Source organism: Microtus oregoni, unplaced genomic scaffold, assembly GCF_018167655.1.
Source record: "Microtus oregoni isolate MIOR12 unplaced genomic scaffold, Mior012 000055F_ref0000237, whole genome shotgun sequence".
Classification (NCBI taxonomy): domain Eukaryota; kingdom Metazoa; phylum Chordata; class Mammalia; order Rodentia; family Cricetidae; genus Microtus; species Microtus oregoni.
Genome location: NW_024543831.1, coordinates 6498377 through 6514504, shown reverse-complemented (window position 1 = coordinate 6514504; position 16128 = coordinate 6498377). Strand labels below are relative to the sequence as shown.

General features: G+C 45.5%; 1 protein-coding gene across 18 annotated transcripts in view; it reads left to right on the top strand.

Moving 5' to 3' along the window:
- Ncam1 (neural cell adhesion molecule 1) overlaps nucleotides 1-16128 on the top strand; it is a 293933-nt gene that overhangs the window by 246942 nt on the left and 30863 nt on the right. For 3 of the 18 annotated variants that reach the window (XM_041638372.1, XM_041638364.1, XM_041638375.1), the window contains exons 9-14: nucleotides 5947-6097; nucleotides 6488-6672; nucleotides 7011-7107; nucleotides 7435-7605; nucleotides 9038-9169; nucleotides 13730-13732. In XM_041638372.1, coding sequence (XP_041494306.1) covers nucleotides 5947-6097; nucleotides 6488-6672; nucleotides 7011-7107; nucleotides 7435-7605; nucleotides 9038-9169; nucleotides 13730-13732 — 739 coding nt within the window. Of the gene's footprint in view, nucleotides 1-1594; nucleotides 1625-5946; nucleotides 6098-6487; nucleotides 6673-7010; nucleotides 7108-7434; nucleotides 7606-9037; nucleotides 9170-10286; nucleotides 10302-13729; nucleotides 13733-15188; nucleotides 15237-15943; nucleotides 15947-16128 lie in introns of all 18 variants that reach the window. The other 15 variants (XM_041638371.1, XM_041638363.1, XM_041638373.1 and 12 more) reach the window with 8 other exon arrangements.

The window sequence follows — 16128 nt, the reverse complement described above, 5'->3', positions numbered from 1 at the left end:
CAAGCTCAGTGCCCACTTTTAAACATCAGGAAATGTTTTGCCTGGACTGGTCAGAGCCTGATCTAAGATACAGTGAATGTATCTAGGGAATGCTTAACACGAGGGAAGAAGGACTTTAATGTACATATATAAACTACTAGATATATTTATGTAATAACAAAAGATAAGTGTTGAAACAACCAAACACTAACAACACTTGGAGCATATTCATCATAGCATAAATGTTTCCTAAGTTTATAGATTTGAATATCAGATTGCATTAAAGTGGGACACACCTTTACCAAATTGTTGGAGCAAGACAGACATTTGCTGCATTCCGCCAGGGAAGAATTAGGTTAAGCTACCAGAAACCTGTGTCCCTAACAACAGCTTATTTTAAAAACAATAGACCACTAGTGATTTGGGATTGAGACCCTGAAGATTCCAATTTGAAAACAAATAATCATATGTAATCTAACCCCATTAAAAAAAATCAACGTCTTGATGACACAGCCCTGGCATGTGACAAACAAGCTTTCTAGTATTGTAGAATTGTCAACTATAGCTGACATGTTGGCCCACTGTGACTTTGGCCTAGCATGTTCTTCGTTCTCATTTCCTCCTGCATCCCAACACTATGTAATGTAACATTTCCATCCTCGTGTCTCACAAAAGCACCTTGCATTTCATGAACTTACTGTTTGCTAACTCATTCACATCCCCTGTCTCTCGCATCTTTTGTGTCCTTTGCCATCTGAACATCAAAGACAGTCAGTCAGGAATGCCACCAACGAAAAGATCATACAACTCTGATATCTTTGACTCAGAGTTTGAAAACAGAAAGCTTAAGCAGAGAAGATTTTATGTGCTGGATAAATTAACAAATCCAGCCTTGAGAATAAAGTTCCCTAAATCCTCATGTGTGTGACTTTTCACTCTCTCCCCTCTCTCATTAGTGGTGAGTTGGATGGAGGTCCATGTTTCCATCCAAATGCTATCTGGGAACTTTCTATCTTTAATCAATAAAGTCCCATTGTCAACACCCGGGATTTAGTATCCTCAGAGCTTCCTGACCCATAGTCTCAAAGACTTTCATACTCACACACTCGTATCTCTCTGCTCTTTGCTTTGTTCTTTTTTTTTAAAAGAAATAACTTCTAATTAAATGCATGCTGAGTTGTAAAATGCATGGGCATTAAATGGCTTAAGTATGTGTGTAGTAATCTGTCTAAAACATTCAGAGGAAAAATCTACTTTCTGAGTAACCCTCAATTATTTCATAAGAATGGATAGTGCCCTCAAATATTACGAAGACCGCTTAAGATGGTTTGCATAGGAGGAGCTGAATAGTCTGCTTGTATCCATAAATATATCCTCAGAGCTTAATTCACCTTTGATTTAGACATTTTAATATGCATAAGAGGGAGGGGAATCTGGACATCAGCTAAGTTCTGAATTAAATTTGGGGGATAGTCATGGTCATTGAAAGTGGGCCTTGAAAAAATTTCTGACTTAAAAGGAAGCTGCATGTGCACGGAATGCAGTGTGAGTTCTCTAAAGCAACATGTGACATTTTACTGCCTTCTTGTTGTGTTTTATATCTTGTTCTCTCCAGGCTTCGTGGACTCGACCAGAGAAGCAAGAGGTATAGCTTACCTGACCACTAGCCAGTCTCTAGCTCTGAAAGCATGTCAGTTTAACTCACCATCACAGTCAATAACCAACCAGACTTGCTAACCTAATGAGCACTTTAGTTAAAGACTAGGTCCATAGCCGTAGACATCACCTAGCAATAGTGTCATTTTTTTTAGGATGAGCAAGCAAGCTGTGTTGGGAGTGGAGGAACAAATCCTTATTATTTCCTAAAACAGGACCTTATTCTCTTACTGGTGCTGGTCAAATCATACCCAGGTCATTGTACTGATAAAAATAAATTGCCCCAATTCCCAAGCCAGGCATTTTGAAATAACAATAAAAAAAAATTTAACTCTCCTCTGGTGGCTGTGGCTCTGGACCATAAAGTCACAGAGTGAGTGATCTAAATCCCACTCAGCCCTTTCCTTTCCAGCTCAACTCATCTTGTTGCTCACTTATTTGATAATGACTGGCCTTGGTAAATTATCACATTGCATTTCCTGTCAAAAGCAATGCCAACGACATCTTTCACAGGTTTCTCCAAATCGTTCAACGAATCTGTTATTTTTATGGAGCATTAAATGTGTACGATTGGAGTGATTTGGCACAAATGGGTTTATGTTTTGTAAAGTCGGTAGCATTTAGCCTTTGGAATTTCCTTGCCTATTGCTTCAGTCTAGGTGACACGGGACTCAGGTGGAAAACTCAAGCTAAGCATTAACCTTTCTATCTCATTGCACTACTTGAAGACCCTTCATATGATCATGCCTGATATTGTTTACCTGATTCATGTAACTATAAGTGACCAATGGGAACATAAAAACCAGTTGGCCCGAGACCAGGGAGATAGGGCTCAGTCAGGAAAGTGATTGCCACACCAGGACCTGGTACTGCTCTTCATCACTCATAGTAGAAGCAAAACATGGTGTTTTGTGCTTGTAATCTCCGCACTGGGGAGGAACACACTAATGGATCCACGGGGCTCGTTGGCCAGCTAGTCTTACCTCATCAATAAGCTCTAGATCCCAGCGAGAGGCTCTTTCTGGAAAAACAGAGTGGATGGTTCCTGAAGAATGACATTTGGGTTTGACTTCTAGCTTCCACATAGACATACAAATGTGCATGTGTATATACACACACACACACACACACGCACATACACACACACACACACACACGGAGCAACTGTATGAGATTAAAACATCTAATTTGTGAATGTTTTCTGTTAAATTCCCTTTTGTGTCCTTCTCCAAATGGAGCTTTAATACCCCAATTTACAATCACAGAAGACGATCCAGCAGTTCAATAGGCTCTATATTTTAATTCAGTGAGTGTACCCTCTTAGTCTTTCTGGGTGATAACATTCAGAACACTTAGCATATGACCCGTATTCAGGTCATAACCTTAAATATTGAATGCCGCTTAATAGTTAGAAGTTGTTCACCTGACTCCTGGCAGGGACATTCATTTCTGCACCCGAGCAGTCTACCATCGTCAAATCTAGTTCATCTCTGTAATGTGCCTTCCTTGATGATATGACATGGGGACTGTTGTTAAAGCACATGTCCCCACTGAAATGCTTCCCTCCTGTGACCTTGAAATCACTTTGTGTTGTCATAGGCTAAGTGTTGAGTGTGTTATTGCCCCTAAACTATGGCCCCATTGGCACTGGGAAGGGAGAGAGGAGGGTTAATGATGGGCTGGCTCCCACAGCTACAGGGCTCATTCTGCTTTGCCTTGTGTGTCTTCTCCTGTCATTCTGAGCTAGACCTGGCTTGAGGAGTCACTGCGGTTTATCAGGGAACATTAAGGAGATTTTAAATGGATTATCATTATAAGTGGAAATAGTAGGTTTACTCCCAGGAAAGCGTACACCCCCACCCCATTTACCAGAAGTGTCTTTCATCTTGAATGCTTCATTTTGGACATAATTGACTTTCAAGTGAATGCTACCCATGGGGCTCAGAAGTTCCATTTTCTCCTGTTTGACTCATTTAGAGATGGAGACCATAGGCCAGAGGAGTGCAAAGACTGGCTTCTGTTGTGGCCATGTTCTTTCTGCATGCTCTGAAAGGCTTAACTCTTTGATCTGGTAAAAGGGAGAGAATAGTTTTTCTGAGAATAATTAGAGTCACAAATACTTTCTTAAAGAGAGAGAAAGATCTCATTGCTGTAGTGTTCTTGTTTCACTCTTACGTGAGTGCACTGCTCCCTCTGGGGGAACCCGAGTGGTCAGCAAGACTTTTGGTTGTCTTATGAGTGTATCCCTGTGCCAGAGGAAATTCTTTCAGGATGAGATAGCCCAATCACACTGGAGTTTGTTGGTATATCCTCCAAGGGATAACTGGACATCTGGTGGAGAATCCCATCATCAAACTTGCAGTGAGCCGCTACAAAATAAGAAATCCCTGTAGAGAATTGCCTACTGGTGTGAGGACATCATTAAATGACAGAAATCTCCAACAGGGAAATGTAGGCAAGGAGACCAGGTTTAAAAAATAAGTAAACCAAGAAAGAGTATGTACAGTCTTTGCAGGAGCTTGTCTTCAGACATGTCTGAGTGGATGCTGTTCATCCCTTGCTCTTACCTGTGTGACTCTCCTTACCTCCTTTTCATGGGCTCATGTTCTCTTGGATTCCTGAGAATTATATATATGGTAGTCCCTGGACAAGCCTGATCTGGGTCACAAATCCTCACAGTTCATCCCACAGTTGACAAGACCATGTGTGGACCTTCAGTCTCTTCTCCTTCATTTATGCCATGCTTTAGGAGTGACAATGACAAGCAAATCAAGACAGCTTTTTACAGCTACCTACAAGAATGGCATCATACTCTCAGTGTCTCTAAATCAGACTGATGGGTGAAGATCATGTTTGACATATAAAAATAGTGACTAAGATAGCCCACTATCAGCCTACAAGAAACAGAGTCCTAGGACCTAGCATCTCCAATAAACTGAATGTCTCTAGGCTCTCTGGGACCGTCTCCTGTCACCTCTCATTAATGTGTACCATATCCTAGGTACACATTAATTCTTGACCAACAAGCCTCCCCTATTTCCAGGTCAAATAGGAACATCCATTCCTGAGAGAAAGAGATGCAGAGAGCTGTAGGCACAGATGGTTTTCCTTGGCCCTTCCCTCCCTTGTTGGAAGCATGTTTTAGCTCCCAGATACAACTCAGATAACTGAAGCGGAACTGATCCAAATGGTGCAGATCACTAGTAGTAAAGGGACTTTGTGCCAGAGATCTGCTATCACTGTTGTGCAAGGCCAGTGAGATCTCTCTTTTCAACTTCCTGGACTGACTGACAAAAGACATTGCAATTCTGCCTCCCAGGCTTCCGATCCAGCATGTTGACAGAAACTCAAGTTATGTCATTTAATTCTCTGAAGACCAAACCTGATACCTTGGCAGATGTAGTACTTGCCTCTCATCCACCTCTACTAAGAATCTTGTGCTGGATTTAATGTGGTGTCCCAGCTTGCACAAAATAGGGTTCTTCTTCAGAACTCTGGCCCAGGGGCACATACCTAGACCTTTGGAGGGCTGGCTCCCCTTTTGCTTAGAATGTCAAGGAGGGAACCCTTGCAAATTCTCTACTAACCATTGCCTAGGGATTGTGTGCTCATTCATTTCTTGTGAGTCTGGAGACTCAGTAAACTAATGGCAGTATCAAAGACTAGAGATGGTTGCAGGCTTTGGTACAAAGGATCCTGGATGAGTCTAGGACTCTCTTTGCACTGTATTTTGAGAGAAGACTTTCAGCTCAGCAGTGCCTGAGCTTTGACTTGTTTCCCCATTAAGAATGATGATTGTCTTGCTATCAAGTGTCCAAGGAAGAGACACAGCTACAGGAAGGACATTCCTTGCCTAACATTTGGGTCATTGGCATTCCCTAGTACACATTCACACACCGTGGACCTGGGTGTGGGGGAGTCAGACTAGAGAGGAAGGACGGGGCAAGTGCCAGTTCCCCAGGATCTCAAAAGGCAAGGCCTTGCTGGAATTTGTGCCTTGCTGCAATTTCTGTGCCATCCAAGACTTTTGCTTCCATTTTAATACATCTCGAACTAGTCTTGGGTGGCATTACTATGCTCCAAACTGATTGAGTCCCATTTTCTGTTTGAACTATGGTAAAGCTCCTGCTCTGTTCCCACACTCTCCCCCATTATGAAATAGGTGAAGTGAGATTAGAAGTTGACATAGAAAGGACACTAGAGACCGGTCACAGACAAGCCATGACCTTGTCTCCTAGACCCACGCTGCTCTAGCTGCCCCTGCCCTCTGCCTCACCTCAGACTCTGATGCTGTCCCTTTCCTCCTGGCAGACTCTGGATGGACACATGGTGGTCCGCAGCCATGCTCGTGTGTCCTCCCTGACCCTGAAGAGCATCCAGTACACAGATGCTGGAGAGTACATCTGCACTGCCAGCAACACCATTGGTCAGGACTCGCAGTCCATGTACCTTGAAGTTCAATGTAAGGAATGGCCGGGGAAGGAGTGGGTGGGCAAAGAGCCTTGAAGGATCAGGATGCTGGAGACCCAGGAGCTTCAGCTTAGCTAGCAAGTTCCATCATGTTCATTCCCCGAGGCTGTTGGTCCTCAACTGTTCCAGAGCTATGCCCCCACGTACACACACACACACACACACACACACACACACACACACACCATCCCCAAGCTAATCATCCATGCTGAGTCTTCTCAAGCAGAATATGGGGACACATGAATTCCAAATGTCCCGGAGCTCTACTGGTCTAAGAACCCCCTATGCTTTGGGTCATGCCTACCTTCCCAGTGCCAGGAGACAGGCTGTGGGTCTTCCAAGAAGTGGTAGCTGTTCTGATGGGCATTGTTATTCATTTCAGATGCCCCCAAGCTCCAGGGCCCTGTGGCTGTGTATACTTGGGAAGGGAACCAGGTGAACATCACCTGTGAGGTCTTTGCCTACCCAAGTGCCACAATCTCCTGGTTCCGAGATGGTCAGTTGCTGCCAAGCTCCAACTACAGCAATATCAAGATCTACAACACCCCATCTGCTAGCTACCTGGAGGTGAATTCGGGTGTGGAAAAGGGCAGGGTGGAACATGTGATATTGGGAGGGGTCCCATCACTTCTCCTGCTTCCCTGGCATATTCTGAACTGGGGAACATTGAATGAGGACGAAACTAAGCCTTTATCTAGGTCTTCATCCTCAGCTTCACTGGTCATAAACACTTGGGTAGACTGGGATTGGCAAGTGGAATGTGCCTCTCCTCTGAGCCACTGGGTTCTTTCCTCTGGGGTTGATAATATCACCAGATTTATCCTTTCCTAATTGTATCTAAGAAACAAAAATAAGTGTGGCCATCCATGGGACATTTGTAACCCGTGGGGTCATTCCTTCTACAGGTAACCCCTGACTCAGAAAATGACTTTGGAAACTACAATTGTACGGCAGTGAACCGCATTGGGCAGGAGTCCTTGGAATTCATCCTTGTTCAAGCAGGTGAGTGCCCTTCAATGCAACTTCCACAGCATCCCTGCCCTTTCTGGCCCATCCTGTACACTTTAAGATACCAGTGAAGGGGTAGAAGACAGATCCAGGATGTGAAAAGTCAGATGGTCAAGAAACAGGAAACCACTTAAAGTGTATGAGAATCTAACTACAGGTTGGGTTGAGAATTTGAAGTGCACTGGGAAAATAGAATCTCCAAAATCAGAAATTGTTACTATTAGATAGGGATCCCCAAGAGGGAGCAGAAGCGTGGGATATATTTCAAAGTGTAGCCTTGGGCCACATACATGACCTGGGCGTCTCTGTGAATTCTCACAGACACACCGTCTTCTCCATCCATCGACCGGGTGGAGCCATACTCCAGCACAGCGCAGGTGCAGTTTGATGAGCCAGAGGCCACGGGTGGAGTGCCCATCCTCAAATACAAGGCTGAGTGGAAGTCTCTGGGTGAAGAAGCATGGCATTTCAAGTGGTATGATGCCAAAGAAGGTGAGTCCAGCACATACCGTCGAGTTCTTAAGACCTTTGTTGACCATGTAGGTAGGGGTACGGGCAGGATGTCACCGTCTGCCATCCCATCCAGTTTCCTCCGGAACTAGGAACTCTCCAGCTAGAATTAGATTAGGGTCATGCTTCCATAGAGTTGTTGGCCTTCTGTCCCTTGCTGCTTCAGACCTCATGACGTCACCAGGACAGGCAGAACACTACAGATGCCTCCTAGACAGAAGACCTAATTAGCTGGTGGGGAAAGTGAACGCAAAGCATCTCTGCTCTGCTCTGCTCTCTGCTTCTTCTCTGATGACACCTGGCCATCCCAGCTTGGTGTCTGTCCCCAGGGACTGTCATGTACTGATAGCAGTAGCCAGGCCAGCAAGATGATGGACCTACTCTGAACCAACCCTGTTTTATCTTCCAAGTTATGTCAATCCAGTGATGCCTTTCAAGATTAAAGATTAATCTCTCTCATCTCTCTCTATCTCTCTCTTTCTCTCTCTCTCTTTCCCTCCCTCTCTTCCTCCCTCCCTTCTCCTCTCTCTCAGAGTTAGCATCAAATATCTTTCCTAGATCACTCTCCACCTATATTTTTTGACCCTGAAATTCACGAATGGGCTAGCTGACCAGTATGCATCTGTGATCTCTGATCCACCTGTCTCTAGCCCCCCAGTGCTGGGGCTGCGGAGTATATCTCCACCCCATCTTTTACATGACTTCTGGGGGATTCAACTCAGGCCGTCATGCATAGGCAGCAGACGCTTCACCCACTAAGACATCTCCCCAGCCCCCTCTCTTTTAAAATATCACTTCCACTTATATGTTAATTATGGTATAAATCCACATAATCATTTTAAGAGTACAAGTCAGTAGCATTGAGTCATAATCATCACCTCTGTCCATCTTCAGAATATTTCCATGTTCTAATTCCTTTCTCTACCTCCTCTGGTCCCTGGTAACAACCATTCTCTCTCTCTCTCTCTCTCTCTCCCTCCCTCCCTCCCTCCCTCCCTCCCTCTCTCCAGATTATCACCCTAGGTACCTCATATGCTCTTTGTCCCTTTGTGTCCACTTATTTATTTAAACCAAAAATGTTCTCGCAGTTCGTCCATATTGTAGCACAAGTCAATGTTTCATCTGTCAGGAGGGGTTAACATCCCATTGTTGGTCCTCGCTACATCTCATTGACCCATTCATCTGTCATACAATAAGTCACCAAGGCTGCTTGTGACTTTGGACTCTTGGTAACGCTCTAGGTGTGAACATGAGAGTACAGGTATCTGCTGATCTCTCACTTTCACGTTTTCCACAAGTTTGCCAGGCAATGGTTGTGTGTGATTTTATGACGACCCACCCTACTGTCTTCCACAGCACTGCTTTTCCTGTCCACGGCCATTCTCTTTTAATCTGTCCCATATTCTCACCACAGCCAACATGGAAGGCATTGTCACAATCATGGGCCTGAAGCCTGAGACAAGGTATGCGGTCCGACTGGCGGCCCTCAACGGCAAGGGCCTGGGCGAGATCAGTGCAGCTACTGAGTTCAAGACACAGCCAGTCCGTAAGTACAGCCAGCTCCTCTGTCTCTTCCCCACACTCACCCTCTTACTCCTTTTCCTCAGGGGTAGACAGGGACCCTGAGTTGTTCCCATCCTAGCTCAGAAGATAGCTTTTGTTCTTTGGGTCCCCATGTTCATAGGGCCCCCGCTTAACTCTCTGGTTCTCAGGGATTTCTGATCTGCATTCCTTTCATCCTGAAAATGGGTATAAGACACTGTCCTCGTGGGCGGCCCAGTTTGTTAGAATAGCAGCCAGGGGCCACCACTGATTAACTATGTTGAAGGGCTGAGGGAGACACGCAGGCCATCTGGAAGGAGTTGAGAGAGTTGCCATTTGAACTGGGCCACAGAAGCCCCTATAAGCACCCTGTAACTCTAAGGAAGATAATAGACTGTGACTGTTCTTGTCATTTGTACTGGGACTTCTGATGCACTGGCAATATGAAGCCATGGAGAGAGAAAAACATAGAAGAGTCATGTCTGTGAAGAGGAGCAGGTCCCCATCATCCCAAAGGGGCCCTGGACTTACCTGATTCTTCCCTCCCAAGATGACTCCTCAGACCATCTGTGCCTCAAGGACTCTTTCAGGCGAGCTGCTCTCCCCAGGTTCCGCACAGGGCCGCCTCTAGCTTCTCTCTGTCATTCCCTCCATCCCCAAACCATGCTTGCCCAGCTTAGCCTTCTTTTCCTACAGCAGCCAGGCCCAGCCTTGCCCTAGCCGTATCCCTCTGCTGTCCACATTGCTGCCCTACCAGGTTCCCGGGTCACTCCAGCTGAAGAAGATGCTGTAGATAGAACTGGTCTCCTGGGTGACCATGGAGCTCCAGGCTCTCCGTGAACCTCTGATTTAATCCACACATGAGAACCCTTTGCTTCCTTTCCTGGGAAGCCTGGGAGCCTACAAACAGACCACCTTAACCTCTTCCCAGCGATAGCAGAGCTGTTCTCATCCTCCTTCTGCAGGGAGTGTTTCTTTCTGTTTGAAGTAATTTGATAATTTAAGTTTCAGCTCCATGTGCCCTGTGGATTCCGTTCATTTCTTTTACATCTTATTTTTTTTCCCCTGGGTCTGTCTCTTGGCTTTTCTTTTCGTCTGTGTTCCATCCATGGGAAATGCAGATAGCCCTCCTCCACGTAAGTGCCTCTTCATACCTCATTACCTGTTTCCATAGTGTTAACATCTAGTTCTAGTTCATAATTTAGTTCTGGCCCCCTTTTTGTTCCCTAGAGGCTGAAGTAGATGATGCTGTCTGAGCCCTAACCACACTGACCTTAGTCTAGCTGTGCCTTTGTTAACCTACATAGGTTACTCTGAGAGGCTAACACTACTGTTCTAGAGCATGCAACTTCCGTGTCTTTTGAAATTGTGCTTATTTATTAATTCTTGTGTGTAGTAATTGCTCTGTGGAAAAGATAAGGTTGGCTGAACCGAGCAAGGTGGAAATCTGCAGATGGTCTCCGGGTAATGAGCTCATAGCAGCCCCTCACTTTTAGCCCTGGTACCAGAGGAGTGACATCTACCTCATAAGGACCCTGTCCCAAAGAGCTGAAAATAATCTTCCGATTTGCTTTTAGGAAGTAAAGGGATGGAGCATGCATGCTTCCTGGGTTATCTGTTAGGTGATAGGTGCAGACGGGCAGAGTCTTCTGGTGGGGAGCCCTTGTTGAGGTCGCCTACAGAAAGGTGTCTGTCTACATTGTGTCCTGCAGGCGCTGTCTGTAGTAAGGGTGGGGAGGGGGCCAAGCTCTAGGTTCTTGTCAGCTATCTTCATCAGCACTGGTTTATATACAGTGTTTATTTTCACGCTGGGAACAGACTAACCTGTTAACTTAGTGACTACCCAGTAAAGCATAGAAAGGGAGAGAGTCCCCCATGGGGATGACACCCTAATTATATAAACTGACATTAGGGGACACCTAGAACAAGGGAAACAAGGGAGGTGGCGGCTGCTGCAGAGAGTAGAACTGGCCTGTCCCCTCAGCCCGCTGAGACACCCAACTCCCAATGTCACTTTGCCAAGGTTGGGCTCACTCTTCCTATGCTGAGCTCCTAGAGAACAGAGAGAGGAGGCACTTGACAGACCCGGAAGGAAAGATAATCAGGAAGCTGATTGCTGTTCTCAGAAAGCAGCTAGGTCCTCCAAGGCACCCTGGGAAACTTATATTTATAAAATGTACTCTGAAATATTGCAGCAACAGCAGAAACTAAGTAGCTGAGTATGGATGCCACACCGTCAGCCAAGTTGGTGTCTGACTATATCAGCTAGGAAAGGCATCAGAATCGGGGCCTGTGGGCGTGAGGGATGCAGGTTGGGAGCAGTCGGGTAGGACTGACAGCTCTGCCCCAGGGGAACTAAGGAGAAAAGCTCTTCCTTCTGGATCCTTCCAACCATCCTCAGCTGCATCCTCCAGGCCCTTTTCTACAGGAAGTGATCACTAAGCAAGGACCAGCTTTGCTAGGTTGGAGAGAGGGAGGCCTGGCTGAGGCTTGCTGGTGACTGCCTTCTCCTAGTGACTACAGCTGACTCAGAGGAACCGCTCTGGGCCCTCAAGGTCACAGTAGTTTCCTTTCATTGCCAGCTTGGGCCTTATGAAGATAGGGTTGTTGGGGGTTTGAGTTTGCTTCTTAATACAGCAGAAAGTACTTTTTAAATCAAAAATTACATGTTTAATTGCATTTTTTTTTAAATTTTAGTTTTAGTTGTTAATTTTTTTAAAAAAAGGAAGCCACCAGACTTGGTATTTTGCTGTCAGTAGTGTGAAAGGGAATGATTTATGGGGACGCTGAGATCTTCTAGAGAAGCTGTGACAGGACAGCAATTATCATGAAAATCGCTTTTCTCAATCATATAATAAAGGTACGGTTTAAAGAATTAATAAGCATAGGCTTTAATAAGCATAGTCCTAACCCAGCTTCTTGGGAGGCATAGGCAAGAGGACCATAAGTTCAAGGCCAGCCTGGGCTACAGACAGAGTTCCAGGCTACCCTGGGTAACTTAGTGAGACTCTGCCAGAAGATAAAGTGTAAAGCGAAAGGGCTGGTGACATATTTCAGTGGTAGAATACTTGTCCAGCCTATGTAAAACCACAGGTTCAATCTTCCATACAGGCAGGGACGGAAGAAAGAAAGAAACAAGGGAGTTAGGTTAAGAAGGAAGGATTAGAAAGCAACCTTATTTTTGACAAGCAGAAGTGAAGTGTAATCGTAGACGCTTGTGCAAAATTATTGGCGTGGTGGTTTGGTAAACATGGAAACAGTACCCTTTCTGAAGACACCTCAGGAGGGGTCTTTCCTTGCAACCTCATAAGCTTTCCCATCACTGAAGGGCAGGTCTGGCCCAGGGGTATCCTACCACTCAGGCCCATTCTGAAACAGGAGACAGTGGGAAGATGAGGTCAGCCTCTTCTTGGTACTGTGAAGTCTCAGTAAGGCGTTCTCTGGGTCCTCACTCCCACTTCTCAGAAGACAATGAAGTTGCCTGAACTCAGATAAAGAATCCACTGAGCTGTGTGTGCTGCCAAGCCTGAGCTCACCCACTGGCACTACTGCCTTGTGCTATAGGACTATAGGTGTATATACACAGCCTGACTTGGGGCTCTGGAGTTGGGACCACAGTATAAACCCTAGCCCCAGGAGAGAGAAGGCACAGGACCAGAAGTTAGCTGCCAAGCCCCTAAAATGGGAGGTCTTAGTTGAGACCAGTGTTTGACATTAACTAACTGTTGAAATTCATTGAGATCTTTCAGTAACAGAATTGCTTTCTTGGCTCTCTAGGAAACCTCTGCACAGTCAGAGGCATAGGTTTATCAGAAGCAGAGATGAGCAGGCAAAACTAGCAAAAGCTGTTAGCTTGTAAAGGACCAAGGCCTCCCAGCTGCCCAGAGAAGCAGGGTGTAGCTGTTTGAGGGTCCTCTGGCCCGGTCCAGTGCATGGAGGTGAAAAGAGAGCCCTGACACTAAACAAACCTCTAACCGGGGGAAGCTCTGCTGCATGTGTTTTCAACTCCAATGCCCGTGTGGACTCAAAACCCTTTGCTATCAAGATGTGATCTGTGTGCCTCGGGAGGAGCTGCTTCCCTGCCAGGACTGCTTGCATGAATCCGTTTGCTTTGTCACTTGTAGAATCTCATGACCTGGATGGTACTTTTGATTTTGCTTCTGCGCCGAGAAACAAGAGTATTTCAAGGTGTAGAGGTTACATGTTTTTTTAAAAGAGGTGTCTTGAGATTTTATATATATATATATATATATATATATATATATATATATATATATACATATACACACACATATATGTTTTATTGTCTCTTCTGTGACACATGTGAGGACACCTTAAATGCATTGTAATGCATGTGATTAAAATCATAAACTATCTATCTGGCCTTTCCCAAATAATATGAACAGTGATGTATTTTGAGCCACACACCCACACCCACACAAAGAAAATGTGAGAAAGACTTTTACCTTAATTAACCGAACCACCTCTCCGTGAAAGTTTAGTAACCAAGATGCTATGACTTCGTGCACATTGACTCTGGGCTTCACCAGATAACTTTACCTAGAAGGTCCTGGAAAACCAACCCCTGGGCATTGGTTCAGCACTGCCACTAGGTTGAGGCTTTTCCATTTTACCACCGAGCTCTCAGAGGGAACTGTGTTTGTTATTGCTGAAGGACAGCTTCTGGATATTATTCAGTCAGATGGCAAAGATCCATTCAGTGCCCCAGTGTGGCAGACATACAGTCTCTAACCATCTCCATGGTAAAGGGCAGTTAGGATGGTTTGTAAGGATCCTGTGTCCTTAACATCCTTTTCCTCTGGGGGAGCAGGACTGACCCTGAGTATTGTCTGTCACCCTCCTCTCTCTAGGGAGGATTTTTGGAAAGCAGCCATGTTTCCAGAGGCTTCTGTATGAAAACTGGCTGTCCCCAGACATTGAACATGGCAAATACCATCTCATTTGGTTATTGACGTTCAAGAGTGAGAGGTATAGGTTTTGCTATATGTACCAGGCAATAGGTGGGGAGGTGCTTGGTCAGTAAATTGCTTGTTGTACAAGAGTGAGGACCTGAATTTGATCCCTGGCACTCACATAAGAAAGTCATGCACACACGACAACATGGCGACCCCAGGGGGATGTAGAGACAGCAGGATCTCTGGGACTCGCTACCGAGCTGTCGGCCTAGGTTCAGTGAGAGACCCCATCATACAAAAATAAGGTGGCTGAAGACAGAAAAGGTGGCTCACGGGTATGAGCATGTACTACTCTCACAGGGGACTGGAGTTAAGTTCCCAGGATCCGTGTCAGAGAGCTCACTGCATGTGTAACTTCAGTTGTAGAGGATCTGCTGCCCCCTTTTGGTCTCCTCAGGCACCTACACTCATGTGCACATACACAAGTATCTATGAGCAGTCACACACACATCCAGGCAATTTAAAATAAAATTGTTTTTAAAATAAGTTGGAAAGCAATTGAGAAAGACACAACATCAGCCTCTGGCATCAACCCATACCCACATAGGTGTAGCTAAGCATCTGTTAACATAAACATGTAAACACATGCAATGTAGTGCTCATAGACACATGCCTATATATAGATGCACATATCTGGAATGTGACATGAAAGCCAGTCTTTCCTTATTAAATTTCCCATTAAGCTGAGGCCCAGGTGCCAGTCCTCCTGCCCCTCAGAGCTCACGGGCACTGGTGATCCTGCCCACGTGGCTGTGTTCAGCCAAGGTCTGAGACCTCTTCAGACAGTCCTGGCCAATTCCTTACCTGCATGACAGACTTAACAGCATCTTGGGTCCTGGTTTGTACTTAAAATAGAGCCCTGCATACTTTCCAATTATGTGCCAGTCACCCATGCCGTGCAGTTTTTCTCTTTCCAACTTCACGTCTGCTCCTCATACCAGCACCCCAGGATGGCTACTCCTATTTTTTCTTTCAGTTCAGCATCCGTATGCTTCCAATGATCTATTACTCCTTTTTTTATTTTAACCATCATTTTTCTTTCTCCAGTGGCTCCTGCTAACTCTTCCACCCTTGTTCCATTGTCTTCACGAGCTAGTGAGTATTGCTTTCCTCACCCGGGTCCCTGCAGGTGGCTTCTCACCCACCAGGCTCATCTGTCTGGGGTGATCTGCTTCAACAGGTGATAATTCGGCTCTGGCAAGGGAAAGTCACATCAGGTTTTAAAAGAAGCAAAGGGAAAGAGAAATAGGCCCAGGGCCTCTCAGGGCAGACTAGAGAAGAGCTTTGCCCTGGGGAGGAAGCCCTGGAGACAGCTGCTCTGGGGCTCTGGTAGCCACACACTTGTGATGTGATTTCCAGCAGGCCAGACCAAAGCCGATGTTTGGAAAAAGCCAAAGGAATTTACCAAGAAAAAAAAATCTGCCCTGCCTGCAAGGTCATATAAAATGCTTTGAGGTGTTGTGTTTTTACCCTTTATTTTGGTTGGACTTACACACTGAAATTAGATAGTGAAGCCTGTAGCTTTTGCCACATCCATACGTGCATAGACGTCTCATAAATATTTGTGGGAAAAATAACAGTGCCTGCTCACAGATGTGCCTGGCAACCGGGATCTGCACAAATTACTTAACCCTTTCGAGTGAGGCTTGCTGATCTCTGTCCTAAAATCAATTGATGAGTCAGTCAGTCCTCCCCAAACCCTACAGAAAACAATGAAAATTACAGCATTTATTAAGCTCTCCTTTGTTCTCCCTTGATGGGGTCACTGACTCAGTAGACCATGAGTTAGGCCATTGTTGAAGAAGGTAAGCCTGGCTCCTGACACTCGCTTTCCTTTCCTGCTCTGTACTTTTGTCTCTTGACTCCCGAGGCATGGAGAAGGCTCCAGGCCTTCTACTCTTTGGAAATTTGAACTTGTCTTTCTAACAAAGGGATGGGGATAGGACATTAGGTGACCACCATGTGACTGGTATAATGCCAGCATCAG